This window comes from Scyliorhinus canicula, chromosome 21 (genome assembly GCF_902713615.1).
Source record: "Scyliorhinus canicula chromosome 21, sScyCan1.1, whole genome shotgun sequence".
In the NCBI taxonomy this organism is placed as follows: domain Eukaryota; kingdom Metazoa; phylum Chordata; class Chondrichthyes; order Carcharhiniformes; family Scyliorhinidae; genus Scyliorhinus; species Scyliorhinus canicula.
Window position 1 is genome coordinate 3,012,905 of NC_052166.1, and position 18,293 is coordinate 3,031,197.

At 49.7% G+C, this 18,293-nt stretch overlaps 1 protein-coding gene across 1 annotated transcript in view; it reads left to right on the forward strand.

Moving 5' to 3' along the window:
- The window catches only part of huwe1 (HECT, UBA and WWE domain containing E3 ubiquitin protein ligase 1), a 191,086-nt gene that overhangs the window by 64,339 nt on the left and 108,454 nt on the right, over positions 1 to 18,293 (forward strand). The window contains exons 23-28 of the mRNA XM_038782552.1: positions 11,296 to 11,353; positions 12,192 to 12,368; positions 13,234 to 13,479; positions 14,642 to 14,775; positions 16,241 to 16,353; positions 17,404 to 17,595. Of these exons, the coding sequence (XP_038638480.1) occupies positions 11,296 to 11,353; positions 12,192 to 12,368; positions 13,234 to 13,479; positions 14,642 to 14,775; positions 16,241 to 16,353; positions 17,404 to 17,595 (920 nt within the window). The remainder of the gene's footprint in view (positions 1 to 11,295; positions 11,354 to 12,191; positions 12,369 to 13,233; positions 13,480 to 14,641; positions 14,776 to 16,240; positions 16,354 to 17,403; positions 17,596 to 18,293) is intronic.

Below are 18,293 nucleotides of genomic sequence, written 5' to 3' on the forward strand. Positions count from 1 at the left end.
GGCTCGCACGGGGCTGTACAGAAACATCTCTGGGTGGCTCGCACGGGGCTGTACAGAAACATCTCGGATGGCTCGCACGGGGCTGTACAGAAACATCTCTGGGTGGCTCGCACGGGGCTGTACAGAAACATCTCTGGGTGGCTCGCACGGGGCTGTACAGAAACATCTCGGGTGGCTCGCACGGGGCTGTACAGAAACATCTCGGGTGGCTCGCACGGGGCTGTACAGAAACATCTCGGGGTGGCTCGCACGGGGCTGTACAGAAACATCTCGGGGTGGCTCGTACGGGGCTGTACAGAAATGTCTCGGAGAGGCTCGCGCAGGGGCTGTACAGAAACGTCTCGAGGTGGCTCGCATGGGGCTGTACAGAAACGTCTCGAGGATGCTCGCGCAGGGGCTGTACAGAAACGTCTCGGGGAAGCTCGCACGGGGCTGTACAGAAACGTCTCGGAGAGGCTCGCAGGGGGCTGTACAGAAATGCGTTGGTGAAGCTCGCGCAGGGGCTGTACAGAAATGCGTTGGTGAAGCTCGCGCAGGGGCTGTACAGAAATGCGTTGGTGAAGCTCGCGCATTGGCTGTACAGAAATGCGTTGGTGAAGCTCGCGCAGGGGCTGCACAGAAATGCGTTGGTGAAGCTCGCGCAGGGGCTGTCCAGAAATGCGTTGGTGAAGCTCGCGCATTGGCTGTACAGAAATGCGTTGGTGAAGCTCGCGCAGGGGCTGCACAGAAATGCGTTGGTGAAGCTCGCGCAGGGGCTGCACAGAAATGCGTTGGTGAAGCTCGCGCAGGGGCTGTCCAGAAACGTCTCGGGGAAGCTCGCGCCGGTAACGTACAGGAAATGCCAGGAGGAGGTTCCACAGTGCACAGGCATTGGAGTGATTGGGTTAGGAGTGATGACTCTGGTGTGACTCTCTATTTCAGCACTGTGAGGGTAGAGATAAAGGAAAGTCTAGGTCTCTGGCAATGTCACTGAAAGTGAAAGAAAACAAATCCACTTCCATTTCAGACACAAAATTCCCTCTTTGTACAGTCCCCATCAAACATTCGCAGGACAGGTACAGCACGGGGTTAGATACAGAGTAAAGCTCCCTCCACACTGTCCCCATCAAACACTCCCAGGACAGGTACAGCACGGGGTTAGATACAGAGTAAAGCTCCCTCTACACTGTCCCCATCAAACACTCCCAGGACAGGTACAGCACGGGGTTAGATGCAGAGTAAAGCTCCCTCTATACTGTCCCCATCAAACACTCCCAGGACAGGTACAGCACGGGGTTAGATACAGAGTAAAGCTCCCTCTACACTGTCCCCATCAAACACTCCCAGGACAGGTACAGCACGGGGTTAGATACAGTAAAACTCCCTTGGAATGGAGGATGAAATTTGGATGGATTTCCGACGAAACATCTTTAACCCAAGGAACGGTGGGAATGTGCAACTCGCTCCCACACAGTCCAGTTCAAGGTGGTGCTTTATGAGGCAGAAAGGATGCGAGGGCAATGTTTCCTGCGAGGGAGGTTGGGTTGGGGGAGGCTCGCCTGGAGCAGCAACTTGCAAGTGGGGAGTATTCCATTATACTCCTGACTTGTACCCTGTAGATGGTGGACAGACTTTTGGGCCAGGGGGCTGGAAAACAAACCCCCTGATTATTTTTTTCAAAGGATGTAGCGAAAACTGAAATCATCAGCTGAAGTCTTTAGCAGAAATGTTACTTTGAATGGCAAAGCACAATTAGCATCTTACATGATAGCTAAAGAGAAAATGGCCCCTGTGAGCAGAGAGATTAATTCTTTCTGCAGCGTTAGACCATGGCTCACACGGTCCTAGGTGAGACTTTAGCTGAAATGCCTCCTGCTTCGTGATAACACTGTGGCTTGCTGAATTGCAGAGAACTTAGAAGTACAATTCTCGCATAGAGTCACCACAGAAGTTCTCAAAACAACTGGATGAAAGTAAAGATGTTTCAAATTGTGTAACTGTGCTAGTTTGCGTTAGGTATGTTCGGCACCCAGGGAGGCACGGTGGTGCAGTGGTTAGCACTGCTGCCTACTGCACTGAGGACCTGGGTTCGATCCCGGCCCAGGGTCACTGTCCGTGTGGAGTTTGCACATTCTCCCTGTGTCTGCGTGGGTTTTACCCCACAACCCAAAGATGTGCAGGGTAGATGGATTGGCCATGCTAAATTGCCCTATGATTGGGGGAGAAAAAAAAAAAGAATTGGGTACTCTAAATTTATTTTTTTAACAAAGGTATGTTTGGCACAATGAATTTGTTGTCAACCAGCATAGCAAATCCACATTACCAACCAGCACGACTGGCTCACAGATCTTTGAAGCGTTGAATAGTTACGTGGCTGGAAAGTGTCGCTTCGACTGGGTTCATTGCAGAGGAATCACAAACGACGGGCAGCTAACATGATTGAGAAGAGCAGTGGAGTTATAGTCAGGATCAAGTTGGTCAGGACATTGGAATTATTGCTTTATTCCCCATGAGGCATTGGCAGCGAAAGGAATTCCATTTGATCTTGAAGTGGTGTTGAAAGGAATTGGGATAGTCGTGAATTTCATTAAACACAGCACACGCAATAGCAGGCTTTTCGAGGCTCTTCTGATACGGGGACTGACTGCACACATTTACTGTTCCACACACAGATATGTTGGCTGCTTGACAGAGTTTACAAACTGAGGTATGAAATCCACACTTTCCTCCTTGAGAAATTGCCTCCTCAGGCTGATTCGTTTGGTGATGAAACTTGGATGCTCACTGTCCCTTCAGACATCTTTTCAATTCTAAACAAATTGAATCTAAAATTGCAAGGGAAGGATGGTGATTGCTTTTGGCACTGTGAAGAAATAAATGCTTTCTAAAAGTCATTGAAAGATTGGCAAATAAAAGCCAAAACTGCTACACGTTTCCCACACTGCTACGGTACATGGAAGAAAACGGTATTAGTAAGGGAACCATCACTGGACTGGCAAGCCTTATTGAGTCACATCTGGCTGCACTGATTAAGAGGTTTTGTTGCTACTTTCCAGAGGAGAAGTTTCACACCTTGAATGAGAAGAGGTGGGCTAAACATCCCTTTGTGTTTGAGATCCCAGAGTCACATAAACTTACAGCTGACTCCAAATGATGAGACTGCTGCACCTGATCTCTGCCAGCACATTGAAAACGCACAAGTTCATGAGGTCAGCGTTCTGGAGTGCCGTTTCCCAGGAGTATCCAGTGCTGAGTAAAATCATCATTTTATTGTGATATTGCCCTTCATGATGACCAACATGTGCGAGGCTGGATTTTCCATTTTCAGAAAGATGAAGACGGCACGAAGGCACCAGCTGAACTCTGCATCTGATCCATGCATTGCCCCCTCCTCCTGCGAACCTGAGTGGAGTGAATTTGTGAAGACCAAGCAGGGTCGCCTGTCATATTAAAGGCAGGAGAATGTGGCGCGAGTTGCAAAGATCGGCCGGTTGGCAAAAGTGGGTCCTGGGGGAAAATGTTTGAAAAAAACACTGGTTTAAATTGTATCTGTAGGCATCCATTTTCTCTTGGCTTGACCTTGTTTTACCTACATCTCCTACAACCACCCTCCATCCCCTGCATCCAGCAGTCCACTGCTCTCAAACTCCCTGCCTAAACCTCTCTCCCTTTCTTGTGAACTCTGTCTCCAGCCTCCATAACACTTGAAATCATATTGACCTCTTGAAAATTGAAATTGAAAATCGCTTATTGTCACGAGTAGGCTTCAATGAAGTTACTGTGAAAAGCCCCTAGTCGCCACATTCCGGCGCCTGTCCGGGGAGGCTGGTACGCGAATCGAACCGTGCTGCTGGCCTGCTTGGTCTGCTTTAAAAGCCAGCGATTTAGCCCAGTGAGCTAAACCAGCTTGCTGCCATAGATTGAATATAACATGGAGACTGAAGGCCAAGTTTTGCCGTTGGAGTTTATCTCGCTGAGAAGCGAAGTTACAGAATTGTTACGGTGCAGAAGGAGGCCATTTGGCCCACCGTGTCTGTTGCTGCCTCTCCAAGCGATCATCGTGTCTCAGTGCTGTTTCCCCCTTTCCCTGTAACCCCCTGCGCACTGTTTCTATTCCAATAATCACCCTCTCTAATGCCTCGATTTGACCTGCATTCAACACACAGGCAGCACATTCCAGATCCCAACCGCTCTCTGGCTGAAAACGCATTTCCTCACATCGCATTTACCACTTTTGCAAATCGCCTTCTTCCCTCTGAGAGCAGTCCTAACCGCTCCAAGCTATCCTTGGAACTGAAGTTTTTCATCCCAGGAACCATTCTTGTCAACCTCTTCTGCACTCTGTGCAATGAGTTCAGATTCTTCCTGTAGTGTCGTACCCAGAACTATACAAGTCCAGCTGAGGGTAACTGGTGTCTTGTATAAGTTCAGCATAGCCCCCTATTCATAAAGCCTATGATACTTTGTTTTATTAACTGTTCTCTCCACCTGTCCTGCCAACTTCAATTGTCTCCGGACCCCCTTAAGAATTTTGCTTCTTATTCTTCATATCCTTTCTACCAAAATGCACCACCTTACACAAAGGGAGATAAATGTAGCTAAACCTCAATTCAATTGTTCAGTGTTTAAGGAGCACCGTCCTTCTGAAGGTCAGTCGCATTGCCCGAAGATTGCTGGTAGCTTCCTTTAAGAAAAGCTGTTTTATCCTTCCTAGAATCCCTACAGTGCAGAATGAGGCCATTTGGCCCATCGAGTCTGCACCGACCCTCCGGACGTGCGCCCCACCCATGCTAAATCCCCAGGCCCATCCTGTAACTGCACCTAACCGTTGGCCATTTAAGGGGCAATTTATCATGGCCAATCCATCTAACCTGCACACCTTTGGACTTTGTGAGGAAACCGGAGCACCCGGACGAAATCCATGCACACGGGGAGAACTGGCAAACTCCACACAGTGACCTGAGATGGGAATTGAACCTGGCTCCTTGGTGTTGTAAGACAGCAGTGCTAACCACTGTGCTGCCCTTTTAAATGCGTTGTGCTTGGATGGTGCGAGTTGGATTTGTTAGGACCCTGCCTTTTAGCAGTGGCAGACAACTCATTCAGTACATACTGCTACCTCTGAAGAGTCTTTACACATTTTTCTGAATGTCTCTCTCTCTCTCTCTCTCTCTCTCTCTCTCTCTCTCTCTCTCTCTCTCTCTCTCTCTTCCCCTTCCCCCCCCCCCCTCTCTCTCTCTCTCTATCTGGAGTTTGGCTTTGCTTCTTATTGAATTTTTGGCAAATGCTCCCAAGTCATCTCTGAACCTGTGCCATAAGCAGTGCTTTGGAAAGGAAAGGCAGCGCCTCCAGTTCCCAGCTTTGGACTGTTAACCCTCGAACTACCAGAATGCTGACTCCCACAGTGTCGGTGGGGTGGGCTAAGGCGAAAACCAACCCCTCCGTTTCAGATCGCCTGCTGAGAAGATGGGTTGTCTCCTGTCGATACAAAATGGCTGTTTGTGCGTGCGCACTGGTCCGCACGTCAGTCACTGTTCAGTCGCAAAGCAGTTAATGTCCGATTGCACACGAGATATAAATCTGTCGCACGCAGAATATAAATCTGTCACAATATGTTCCAGGCAAACAAGATGGTGGGCCCTAACGCATTTAGTACTGAGTGATTGGAACAGACTTGGTTCAAGATCCAACTGAAATCTCAAAAGGAGAAACTCAACCGAAACGTCAATGCTGTATAACTGAAAGTGTAAATCTAACGGGATGAGTTACGGTGGCATTGCAAACAGCCTGTGGAGAATTGAACATCTAAATGGATCGATGCAACAGCTCGAAATGCTGTAAGGACCCTGCCACCCCACGCTCGCTACCACCCAACTCCCTCTGCTCCTTTGCCCACTCCAGGAGCCATACCTGCGCTTCAAGAGGAAACGTGGCGGAGAAACACGAGAGCTGTGAATAAGCAGCTTCGGCAGAAACCGCAGTCCTTTTAAACGCGTTAGCATCAGGGAATCACAAAAACCACATCCTCAAATACCTGTTCGAATCCCCCTCTGAATTATTGCCAAATTTCATCTCTCCAGTATGTTTTGCCAATGATTTAGAGTCTTTGGTTATTGACTTCCTCTCCTCTCCGGAGGGGGTGTTTTTTTATTTTCTCTGCTCCGTCAAAGCCTCTCATAACCTTAACCTCTACTCGGAGGTCACGGCATAACCTCTGTTCCGATGGACAATCCAAACTTGTCCAATCTTTCCTCAGAACTGAAGTCTCTGCTTCCAGGGAAACTATATCCGTACCCTTTCAATTAGTGCTCAGACTGGTCGGCAATACTGCCAGGCCCCTGCGGATCCATTATGTACAGTTGCAAAGGAAAGAGTTTCTACAGCGACTTTTGCAACCGCAAGGCCGGCGAAGTACTTTCAAAACCACAACCCAGTCATTGTTGTGATGTTAGGGAATGGAGCAACCAGTTAGCACACAGCCGTCTACAAGATGCACTGCAGCAACTTGCCAAGGCTTCATCGACTACACCTTCCAAACCTGCAGCCTCTCGCCCCGGGAGGAAGAGGGCAGCCGTGCCTGGGATCAGCACCTGCTGCAAGTTCTTCTCTGAGCCGCCCAGCGTCCTGACTAGGAGCTCTGTTGGCCGTTCTTTCGCTGCTGCTGGGTAAAAATGCTGGAAGCACTGTGGGTGTACCTACACCATACAGATTGCAGCGGTTCACGAAGGCGGCTCACCCACCATCTTCTCACGAGACGATTGGGGGTGGGCAATAGATGCTGGGCCTGAGCAGCGACGTCCACATCGTGTAAAAGAAAACGGCAAGCTCGCGAATTCCTGACCAAAGGAGGCCATTCAGCCCATCGCATCTGCACCGATCCTCTAAAAGAGCATCTGACCTAGGCCCACTACCCCACCCTATGTCCTAACCCCACCTAACCTGCACATATTTGGACTGGGGGAGGAAACTGGAGCACCCAGAGGAAACCCACGGAGACACTGGGGCATTGTGCAAACTCCACATGCATAGCCAACCAAGGTCCCTGCTGCTGTGAGGCAGCAATGCCCCACAGTAGCTGTACAATGCATAATCCTGCGAACATCAATGCACTGGGGCTGGAGGTAAATGCTGTTGCAGATAGTGCCACTGCACTGGTTGAGCTGTAACTCCCACAATGGCTTGTGCTGCAGCAGGGGACGAAACTGAGAATATTCAGTTCTTCTGTCAACTCGTAGACAGTGCCGAAATAGAACAAGTGTTGACTACCCAGAGGCAAAGGTTGTCATTGTTGCAGAGGTATTTTTTTGTTTTTTTTTAGACAGGGGGAACTACAGAGCAAGTATCAAGCACATAAGGTGTGCAGCATCTTCATCCAGCACAGATAGAACTTTGCAAGCACCCCAGCCCCTTCCTGAGGATATATTTATGGACCTCAAAGCCTTAATTGGAAGTTAGCGATCAGCCGGGAGACACTTTCATTTTCTTTATCATTACAGCAACTAATTTGTTTCATTTTCATTTTCTAAAGATGTCTTGCTGGAATAATAAGATTTGAATGTTTTGAAGCACCGATGCTCTGAATTGGGCAATGTTAACTTTGCATTTGTCCTCGAGAGTCCTTGCTCCCTTCTGGAACCTATGAACAGATACAGAAGGCGTTAGCAATCGTGACTTATTTGACCTCTTCCCCCCCTAACAGAGGCTCACGTGCTGGTCTCTGGCCCTGGTTGGTCAACCAAAAGATTTTGGATGAGATTTGAGTTCGGGATACTGGGGTCCCTCAGTCGACGGCCCCCACCCCCTCTTTTCTAGAGGAAACATACGTTGAGGTTTGGATCTTTGGCCCGATAGTGTGTCCGATGTGACTTGAGAAGTGATCAAAAAATTATTGATGTCACCATAGAGCTCTTGAGGGTCAGTACTCACTCACCCTATTGTCTCTTGTCAGTCCCACTCCCATCATTGTTGATTGTCCCTTCACTGGTTTCAGGGTACAGGCTCTGGAAATCCCTCCCTAAACCTTTCCATGTGTGTCTCTGCTAAGACTGCTCCTTATAATCCTGACGTCTTTGACCAAACAGTCCAAATTTCTCCACCGTCCCGGTGTCAGCATTGTCAGTTTACACAAGTGTGAAGTGGCTTGGGGTGTTTTCACCAAGTTATTAAAATGGTAATATAAATGCAAGTGGTTTGACATGTGGACGTCTGTCTATTTGTTGCCAAGGCTACCGAGGTTCTTGGCACCAGCCCAGGCCTGGCCGTTTTCCTGGCATTGATTACCTGAGGTGCCAGCCCCTTTCATGCTCCCTTGGACCTCTCTGTGCCTGCTGCACACCTTGCAGAGTGATGCCTCCCTGGACTTTTTAAATCCTTCTCGAGGGAGGAACTGGAATTGCTTGCCAGAGCGAAAGACTGCCTCCATGTCAATGATCACAAACAGTTAAGCCCCACCAGCCGGCCATCTCCCGACATTTCAGCCTGAATAAGCCTTGTTTCTGAAAGGGACTGCCTAGTATTTATTTGGGCTCAGATCAAAGGCTGTGGTACGATTCACGCCGGCGCAGTGGAAGCTTGTTGTGGTTGTGTTGTTGTGAGACCGTGCCACTGGCCAGTCTTACCCTTGCCTGTGCACTAACAGAGGGAGGCTCGAGGCAGCCGGTGTGCAAACACGCAATTTTCTTTGGTTTTGTTGTCTTTCCGCCACTCATCGGTTTTTGACCGATGCGGAAACGGTTATAAAGGAGCAGAACCTCAGGTGATCGCGGAGAACCTAACCCCGTACGTGGTGACGCAAATCTGTCGGAAGGAGGGTTTGAAAAGCAAATTACTGCGGATGCTGGAATCTGATATGAAAGAGAAAATGCTGGAAAAATCTCAGCAGGTCTGGCAGCATCTGTAGGGAGAGAAAAGAGATAACGTTTCGAGTCCGATGTCTCTTTGTCAGAGAAAGGAGGGGGTTGCCGCCAGTGGAGGGAACAGGCGCATTGCAATGGTGGCGCAGGTAGAGGCTTTGGGCCAATTTGCTCGTGAGGTGTCTCCCACTGTGCTGACCCGACAGTCGCATCCAATCCGAGGATTTTGCTTCCTCGCCACCCCCTAGAGACAATGAACCCCGAATGCAGGGATGCTCGCTGCAGTTATCTGTCTGAAATCCTGGGGGGGGGGGGGGGGGGGGGGGGGGGCAGCAGCTGTTGTTCACCTCGAGCAGCCCTGTCGCCATTTTGATGGCAGTCCGCTTGCCCCCTCCAGATTAAGAGTGAGTACGTTGCTTTTGTGTCTCATTTTTGTCTGGTTTCCTCGAGTGCTCGGAGCACTTGCCAAAAGCATGTTGTCTTCATTTGAAAAAGAAAGCCGTGATTATTTAACTGATTGTTAACCCCCTATGCTGTGTGCTCCGATTTCTCGACAGTAATTCTCTTGGTAATAACTGCTGGAATATTTTAAGGAGGAAAGAGGCGAGTTCAGATCCCTTTGATGTCTTTCAGTCACCCGCCGTAAACCCCCAGGATCGATCGACCCCTGGGCCAACTGCAGAACAGACACAAACTCCAGTTCACTCCTTATTATAAATGCCCGGCCATGGTCTTAACTCAGTGTCACCTACACGAGGCGAGAGTCTCTATCTCTGTAACCTCCTCCATCCCCAGTAACTCTCCCTATCTTTCTAACCTCCTCCATCCCCAGTAACCCTCCCTGTCTCTGTAACCTCCTCCATCCAGTAACCCTCGCTATCTCTGTAACCTCCTGCATCCCCAGTAACCCTACTTATCTCTGTAACCTCCTCCATCTCCAGTAACCCTCCCTATCTCTAACCTGCATCCCCAGTAACCCTCGCTATCTCTAACCCTCCCTATCTCTGTAACCTCCTCCATTCCCAGTAACCCTCGCTATCTTTCTAACCTCCTCCAGCCCCAGTAACCCTCCCTATCTCTGTAGCCTCCTCCATCCCCAGTCACCCTCCTTATATCTGTAACCTCCTCCACCTCCAGTAACCCTCCCTTTCTCTGTAACCTCCATCCCCAGTAACCCTCGCTATCTCTGTAACCTCCTCCAGGCTGTATCACCCTCCCTATCACTGGAACCTCGTTTAGCTCCCACACCCCTCCCTATATCTAACTTCCGGGATGTCTGCGCCACAGACATTAGTTCCGGCCACCTGAGCATCTCCCCAATTCCCATCGCTCCACAATTGGCGGCTGTGCTTTCAACTGCCCGGGGAGGCCCGAAGTTGTGGAATTCCTTCCCTAAACCTCTCTGAACCTTCAGGAGCTCCTTAAAACCTGCTGCTTTGCCCAAGCTTCTAGTCAGCGGTTCATAAAACATCGGAACAGGAGGAGGCCATTTGGCCCATTGAGTCCACTCCACCATTCAGTGAGGTCATGATGAACTGATGTGATGATCCTCACTTTCCCCATAACCCTTGACCCTCTCTGATGAAAAATCTATCTCTCTCGGCCTTGAGCATATTTATCGACCCAGCCTGCGCGGCTCTGCAGTACAGAATGCCACAGATTCACTCCCCTCTGAGGGAAGAAGTTCCTCCTCATCTCTGTGTCAAATGGGGGCCCCTTACTCTTGAGATTCTGCTCTCTGGTCCTAGACTCTCCCACAAGGTGTTCCTATAGTACGTGCCTCAGTGTCAAATATTACCCCTTGCAAAACAATAAGCATTACAGCCTGATTACTGTACATAAGGGTGATACTTATATATATGTCTGTCAGTGACAAGTTGTTAAAAATTTGTACGAATCAAAAGTTTGAGCTGGTTTACTTTTTAGTTTATTAATTTAACATATGGAAAGTTCGGACTAAGCTGAGAATTTGAAGAGGTGAATTATTAGAGGTGGGTCAGAATTATGCGGTGTTTTGGTAGCGCAAGTAAGGAGAAACTGCTTCACGTGGCAGAGAGGGCAGTAAAGGAGGGAGCACAGGTTTGAGGTGACCAGCGAAAAAACCAGGGATGATATCATTAACATGGCAGAAAGGGTGATGGCAGCAGATTGAGTAATAGCTTTCCAAAGAAAAATTGATACCTATATGAAGGCGGGGAAACAGCGACAGCCAGAGGGGGCAAGAGCAGGAGAGTGGAACTGCTTGGATCGTCCCAGCATGGAAGGCTGAATTCCCTCCATTGCTGTGAGCCTCGAGCGGCAGCTGTACAGTGAGAGCGGCTCAAACTACCACTACTCAGTGGCCATTTCCAATGAAGCCCCTCAGACTGTCGGGGATGGTTGCAGAGCAGTGGCAGAGCCTGCCTTTGTCCTTTCAAATGTCGTTCATCTCCAAAATACCCTTTTCTTCTTTGTGCATTGTCAGGGTGGTTGGCACGGAGGAGAGGATACCGATCCCACTGATGGATTATATACTGAACGTGGTAAGTGAACTATTCAACTCAAAGCAATGTGTATTTCGATGCAAAGGCGTATTATACAGAGACAAGCAAATCTATCTGCTTTATGCATGCACTGCGCCCACAAAAGTAGGAATTGTTTCTACAGTACTGTACCCCAGTGTTATACAGTGACAGACCCGTCACCACCAGTACTGTACCCCAGTGTTATACAGTGACAGACCCGTCCCCACCAATACTGTACCCCGGTATTATACAGTGACAGACCTGTACCCACCATACTGTACCCCAGTATTATACAGTGACAGACCTGACCCCACCAGTACTGTACCCCAGTGTTATACAGTGACAGACCTGACCCCACCAGTACTGTACCCCAGTGTTATACAGTGACAGACCCGTCCCCACCAGTACTGTACCCCAGTGTTATACAGTGATAGACCTGTACCCACCATACTGTACCCCAGTATTATACAGTGACAGACCTGACCCCACCAGTACTGTACCCCAGTGTTATACAGTGACAGACCTGACCCCACCAGTACTGTACCCCAGTGTTATACAGTGACAGACCCGTCCCCACCAGTACTGTACTCCAGTGTTATATAGTGACAGACCCGTCCCCACCAGTACCTCTACCATGTAGATCAAGGGCAGTAGATGCATGGGAGTACCCTCACCTGCAAATTCCCGTGCAAAGCACTCGCATCATCCTGACTCGGAAATTTATTGGCCGTTCCTTCCCTGTCGCTGGGTCAAAATCCAGGAACTCCTTCCCTAATGGTAGCAAGGTGTATGCTTGTGTTCACCCCATTTACTCAGATGTCCCCCTAACCATTGTGTCTCTCTTTCTGTTGAAAAGATGAAGTTTGTCGAGTCGATCTTGAGCAACAACACGACAGATGACCACTGCCAAGAGTTTGTGACACAGAAGGGGCTGCAGCCACTTGTGTGCATCTTGGGCCTTCCAAACCTTCCCATTGACTTTCCCACCTCTGCTGCCTGTCAGGCCGTCGCAGGAGTTTGCAAGTCCATTCTGGTGGGTGCCTTGCGATTGACGGTAGTCTCTTGAGACGGTCAAGAAAAGCATTCTTTCAAAATCAGCTAATGGTTGGGCAGCCCCCAGGGAGCGGCGCAATGTCGGGGACCCGGAACAGCCAGGGAGCGGGACGGGACGGGGGGAGGGGGAGCACCACACTTTCGGGAGCATTGGCAGCTCCCAGGAACACCACACTGGAGTTTGCTGTGCCGATGGGGCGACAGGGGCAGCCCCGAGGCAATGTGGCAATCTTTGATGTTTCAGAGGTGCTGTAGCTGCTGGAGGGAAAGGGGGTTGATGCCGTGGCCTTGGCCTCTCTGATTGCCAGGCAACGGGTTCTTTTGAATTGGAGGTCAAAAGGGGAGCAGGAGCAGTCCTGGGGGGGGGGGGGGGGATGGACAGCCCCGAGGCAGGAGAGGGGCAGGCAGCCCCTGGAGGGTGGGGGGGGGCAGCCCCGAGGGAGCGCTAGGGGAGGCAGCCCCGAGGGAGCGCTAGGGGAGGGGAGTGCATGGTGGTGCAGTGTGATTGGTCTGAGTTCTCTTCAGTGTCCTCACAAACCTCGATCCCTCAACTAACATAACTAAATTACTTGGTAATTTAAACCCTGTTTATGGGAGTTGACTATGTTTAAATTCTGATTGTACATACTTTATAAACTAAAAAAAATACTTAATTCACTGTAAAGTGTTCTTGCACTTTCTGAAGTTGCAATGCCACCTGTATCTTTGTTTCTTTGAGATGTTGGTGCTTAGTTTAATTGCCTCCCTTAAATGGGATGCTTAGCCGGTCCATTTTGTATCGAGCACATCATCATCTGGAACATAACGCAAATCTAATCCACCTTTTCCCCATCATGTTCATCCAGACACTCTCTCACGAACTGAAGGTGCTGCAGGAAGGTCTCGTTCAGTTGGACACCATCCTGTCGTCGTTGGAGCCCCTGCATCGGCCCATTGACACTCCCGGTGGCTCCGTCCTCCTGCGGGAGTTGGCCAACGCCGGCAACGTGGCTGATGCCACCCTCTCGGCCCAGGCCACGCCGCTGCTGCACGCTCTCACAGCCGCGCATGCCTACATCATGATGTTTGTGCACACCTGCAGGGTGGGACAGGTAAGGGTTGAAAGAATCTGGAAAGCACGCTGCTTGCCAGGCCGTGTCTGCGGAGCGCGATGACATCAAAGGTTCAGGTTAATGGCTCTGATGAGAAGCTGAGTTGACTGTTCGCACACTCGTGCTCTCCCTCTTGCTGTCTCGCTTGTTTGCTCCCTGTCACTCGCGTACGTCCCTGTATGCATTCACCCAGAAAGACCGTAGTGAACACTTTGGTCTTAAACCGCAGCAACACTCGTCCCCTCGGTTGAATCAGCGATCAAGTCCAGAATCTCTGCCCTCCGGCTGAGGTTGGCCCAAGCACAGGGTATCCCCGTGGTAAAAGAAGTGTCAGTATCTACCCAAACGGACGATTCGGCTGTGTCTTACTTTGACAATCAGTTTGTGAGCGACATTCTGTGAACTGCAACAGTTTTATTTGTAGAGTCACAGTGTTTTTACAGCCTGTAAAGAGGCCCTTCAGCCCATCAACTCTGCGCCAGCCATCAAGCATCTATTTACTCTAATCCCACTTTCCACCACTTGGTCAGTAGCCTTGTATGCTATGGCCTTTCGTGTGCTCATCTAAATATCAGTAACCTACCTTGCTCCTTTTTGCTTTTCTCACCTTCCTCCCCAGCCACCCCACCCTGAGCTAGGTTTCAAAGATTATTAATTTCCAGAGTTGCATTGTGGTCCTGGGTCCAGGCTAATTGCTGTTTGAACGGAATGGCCCACAGGTCATGTCATTGTCTGCCTGCTTTCTTAAAAACGTTTTAGAGTATCCAATTAATTTTTTTCCAATTAAGGGGCAATTTAGCGTGGCCAATCCACCTACCCTGCACATCTTTGGGTTGTGGGGCGAAACCCACGCAGACACGGGGAGAATGTGCAAACTCCACACGAACAGTGACCCAGAGCCGGGGTCGAACCTGGGACCTCGGTGCTGTGAGGCAGAAGTGTTAACCACTGTGCCACCGTGCTGCACCTTCTGCCCCCCCCCCCCCCCCCCCCCCCCACCCACCCCCCACCCACCCCCACGCCTGATTTCATGGCTCCCCATTAGTCACATGCCCATGGCCACCAGGGCTCCTGACTCTGTTTGCCTCCCCTCCCCTCTTTTAAGATGCAGCGTGCGTATGTGTATTTGTGCCCTGACTCTTTAATGTCCTTGTTATTTCAGAGCGAAATCCGTTCCATATCGGTGAACCAGTGGGGCTCGCAGCTGGGCCTGAACGTCTTGAACAAACTCAGCCAGCTGTACTGCTCTCTGGTCTGGGAAAGCACTGTGCTGCTGTCCCTCTGTACCCCGAACAGGTGAGTGCCACCGAAACTCCGAAGACAAGGCAGGAAGAATAAGGGAGGCGGGGGGAGGTTGGGTTCGGAGGTTGGATTTCCTTATGCACCAGTATTTTGAGACACTGGGTTGCCAGGGATTACGCAGCAGGGCCCTGACACTGTTCTGGATTATGCGTCCTGATCTCAAAGAATGGGTTTGAGAATTCTAATTGAATTGAAGTAATAGGAGAGAGGTGAGGCCAGACCCAATTGCAGAAAATCTGGGTCTGCAAACTGGAAATAAAATGGTTAAGGTGGGCCTGTCACACTGGGCATTGTGCCAATACATTCATCTCCTGCACTATATATTGGTGGCGCTCCACTGCATGTCTGACAGACTGCCGCTATTACATTTTGGGCTGCAGATACCAGCTGCCAGATATAACCCCATTTTACCCCCGCCGTTTCATCTTGTGCTGTTTGTACAGAATTAATCTGAAACCCAAATTTTGGGAAGAGAAATTAGATTAAAAATGCAGTGATTGGGAAAAAGTTAAATTTTCCTCGCTGAGATGGTGGGAGCTTGGGTCAATGCAGAGCCAAGGAGCTGGTCATCTCAGTGGAGGCTCAGTGTACTAGCCTGTTAAATAATGCTAGGAAATAGCAGCAGCAGTTGAGCCAATCGGCCTTTCAAACAGATCACGACTGAGCTTTGACAAAGATTCATCCAGACTTGAAACGCTAGCTCCCTTCTCTCTTCACGGATGCTGTCCATATCCCCTTGAACCCTCCTCACCACGCATTCCTGCCTAGTTCTATGTCAGCCTGACCTCGTTGCGGGGCTGCATCTGTGCGAACACGAGGCACCCCAGACGGTACTATGCAGGTTTTTAAATGTACAGCACGGGAGGCCATTTGTCCTATCGTGTCGATGCTGGCTCTTCAAATGAGCAACTTGCCCACTCCATTATTCCTCCCCCTCCTGCCCCCCCAGTAACCCTGCCCATTCCTCCTGATCAGGTATTGATCCAATTCCACTTTGAAAGCCTCGATTGAACCTGCCTCGGCGAGTTTAAGAATCTAACCACTCGCTGTATGAAAAGGTTTCTCCTCATGTCGCCACTGTTACTTTTACCGTCTCGCTCTGGTTCACGATCCTTCTACCAATGGGAATGGTTCTTCCCTATTTACGCCATCCAGACCCCTCATGATTTTGAATATTTCGAGCAGTTCTTCTCTCAACCTTTCTCCAAGAAAAACAGTCCCAACTTTTTGAATTTATACGCATAATTGAAGTTCCTCATCCCTGGAGTTATTCTCACGCGTCTCTTCTGCGCCCTTCATACAGCTCAAATAGAAAAGTTTCAAAAAAGCTGGCTGCCCACACTAGTCAGATTTTATGGGGGTAATTGGTGCGCGCTGCCAGAAATACACACTTTGCACAAGTTGACAAGGTTCAGATTGAAGGTGCGTGCCAGTTTTAACTGGTTTTGCTTGGATTCAGTCTTCCAGCCGGCTGCGAGTTTGGTCAGGCCGACATGCAGAAACTGGTACCAAAGGAGGACAAGCCTGCTAACGCTGCTACTCCGGGCACCTCCACTGGATCGAAGAGAGCAGGTGAGTCCTTGGCTACTATGAGACGCGGTAACTGCTCTCCTTTATACTCTGCATGATCAAAGAGATGGGGTTTGAATTTGGAGAGGGGGTGGCACAGTGGAAATTATCACTGGACTAATAATCCAGAGACCCAGGTTATTGCCCTGGGGACCAGGTTCAAATCCCGCCACTGCAGGTGGTGAAATTTGAATTCAATAAAATTCTGTGATGAGGAGTCTAAAGGTGACCATGAAACCATTGTCGATTGTTGTAAAAACGCAACTGGATCACTAATGTCCTTTTAGGGAAATATGTCATCTTTACCTGGTCGGGCCTACGTGGTCCAGACCCACAGCATTGTGGACAACTCTTAACTGCCCTTTGAACCAGTTTAAGTTTGAGGTGGGCAACAAATGCTGGCCTTGCCAGCGATGCCCACATCCCATCAAAAGAATATTTAAAAAGGCGGATTGCAGAGCTCCGAACCCAGGCAGCTGAAGGCATAGTTACCAATGGTCATAAAATCCCTACTGTGCAGAAGAAGGCCATTTGACCTATCGGGTCGGTATCGAGCCTCTGAAAGAGCACCCTACCTAGGCCCATTCCCCTACCCTATCCCCATAACTCCATCTAACCTGCACATTTTTGGACTGTGGGAGGAAACCGCAGCACCCAGAGGAAACCCACGCAGACACAAGCCGAGCGTTCAAACTCCGCACAGACGGTCACCCAAGGCCGGAATTGAACCGGAGTCCTTGGCACTGTGAGGCAGCAGTGTTAGCCACTGTGCCGCCATGGTGGAACAATCAAAATCGGTAATACACTGGAGACCAGAATAGGTGGAAAGATGAGATCGCGGAGGATTCTAGGGCTGGTGAGGTTCAGAGAGAGGGAGGGTCTAAGGTTGTGGAGGCTTTTGAGAATTTTAAAGTTGACGTGTTGCTGCTGCAGGAGCAACGACTCCCAAAGTTGTTGTCAGTTCAAGGTGTCGCCAATAAAAATCCCAACGCCTTCATCCAAAGGCGGCAATTACTTTGTGACGCCATCCCACATTTCCACTTTGCCTTTCAGAAGCGGAAATGGACGCGACGGGCAGCGGTGTGGAGTCTTCAACTCAGGGACTGCTGGAGGGGATCAGCCTGGACGGCGACACACTCGCACCAATGGAAACGGATGAGCCTAGTACATCTGACACCAAAGGGAAGTCCAAGATCACGCCGGCCATGGCTGCACGGATCAAGCAGATCAAGCCCTTGCTCTCGGGTGAGTAGCTTCCAGTGGATTGCACCAAAATTAATCTAATATTGACCAGATTAAATAGAAATAGACGCGTCAAAAAAGCCCTTTGCCGCAGTCACAATACCGGTGCTTTAATGATGGAATTTGTTGAGGGTAAACTTTGTGCAGTTGCTTGGCTGTGATAGCGAGAGCCTTGTGAAATCTTGAGAGAGGTCCAGTGGCTGAACACTCGCTGACCAGAGGCCAGCGCTTATTTTGCAGGAAACGTCAAATAAAGTCAAAGTGCTGGGAAAAACCCAGCGGCTCTGGCAGCCTCTGGGGAGAAAGAAACCTAGTTTATGTGAGGCCAGAACAGTTCCAAAGACGTCACGTCGGACTCAAAACATCAACTTTTTCTTTCCTCTCTCCGCAAAGGCTGCTCTTCTGGCACTTTCAGCTTCTATTTCAGATCTGCAGTATATTGCTTTTGATTTCCCTTTCCTTTTTTTTCTTTTTTTCTTTTTTTAAAATAAATTTAGATTACCCAATTATTTTTTCCAATTAAGGGGCAATTTAGTGTGGCCAATCCACCTACTCTGCACATTTTTGGGTTGTGGGGGTGAAACCCACGCAGACACAGGGAAAATGTGCAAGCTCCACACGGGCAGTGACCCAGAGCCGGGATAGAACCTGGGACCTCAGCGCCGTGAGGCAGCTGTGCTAACCACTAGGCCACCGTGCTG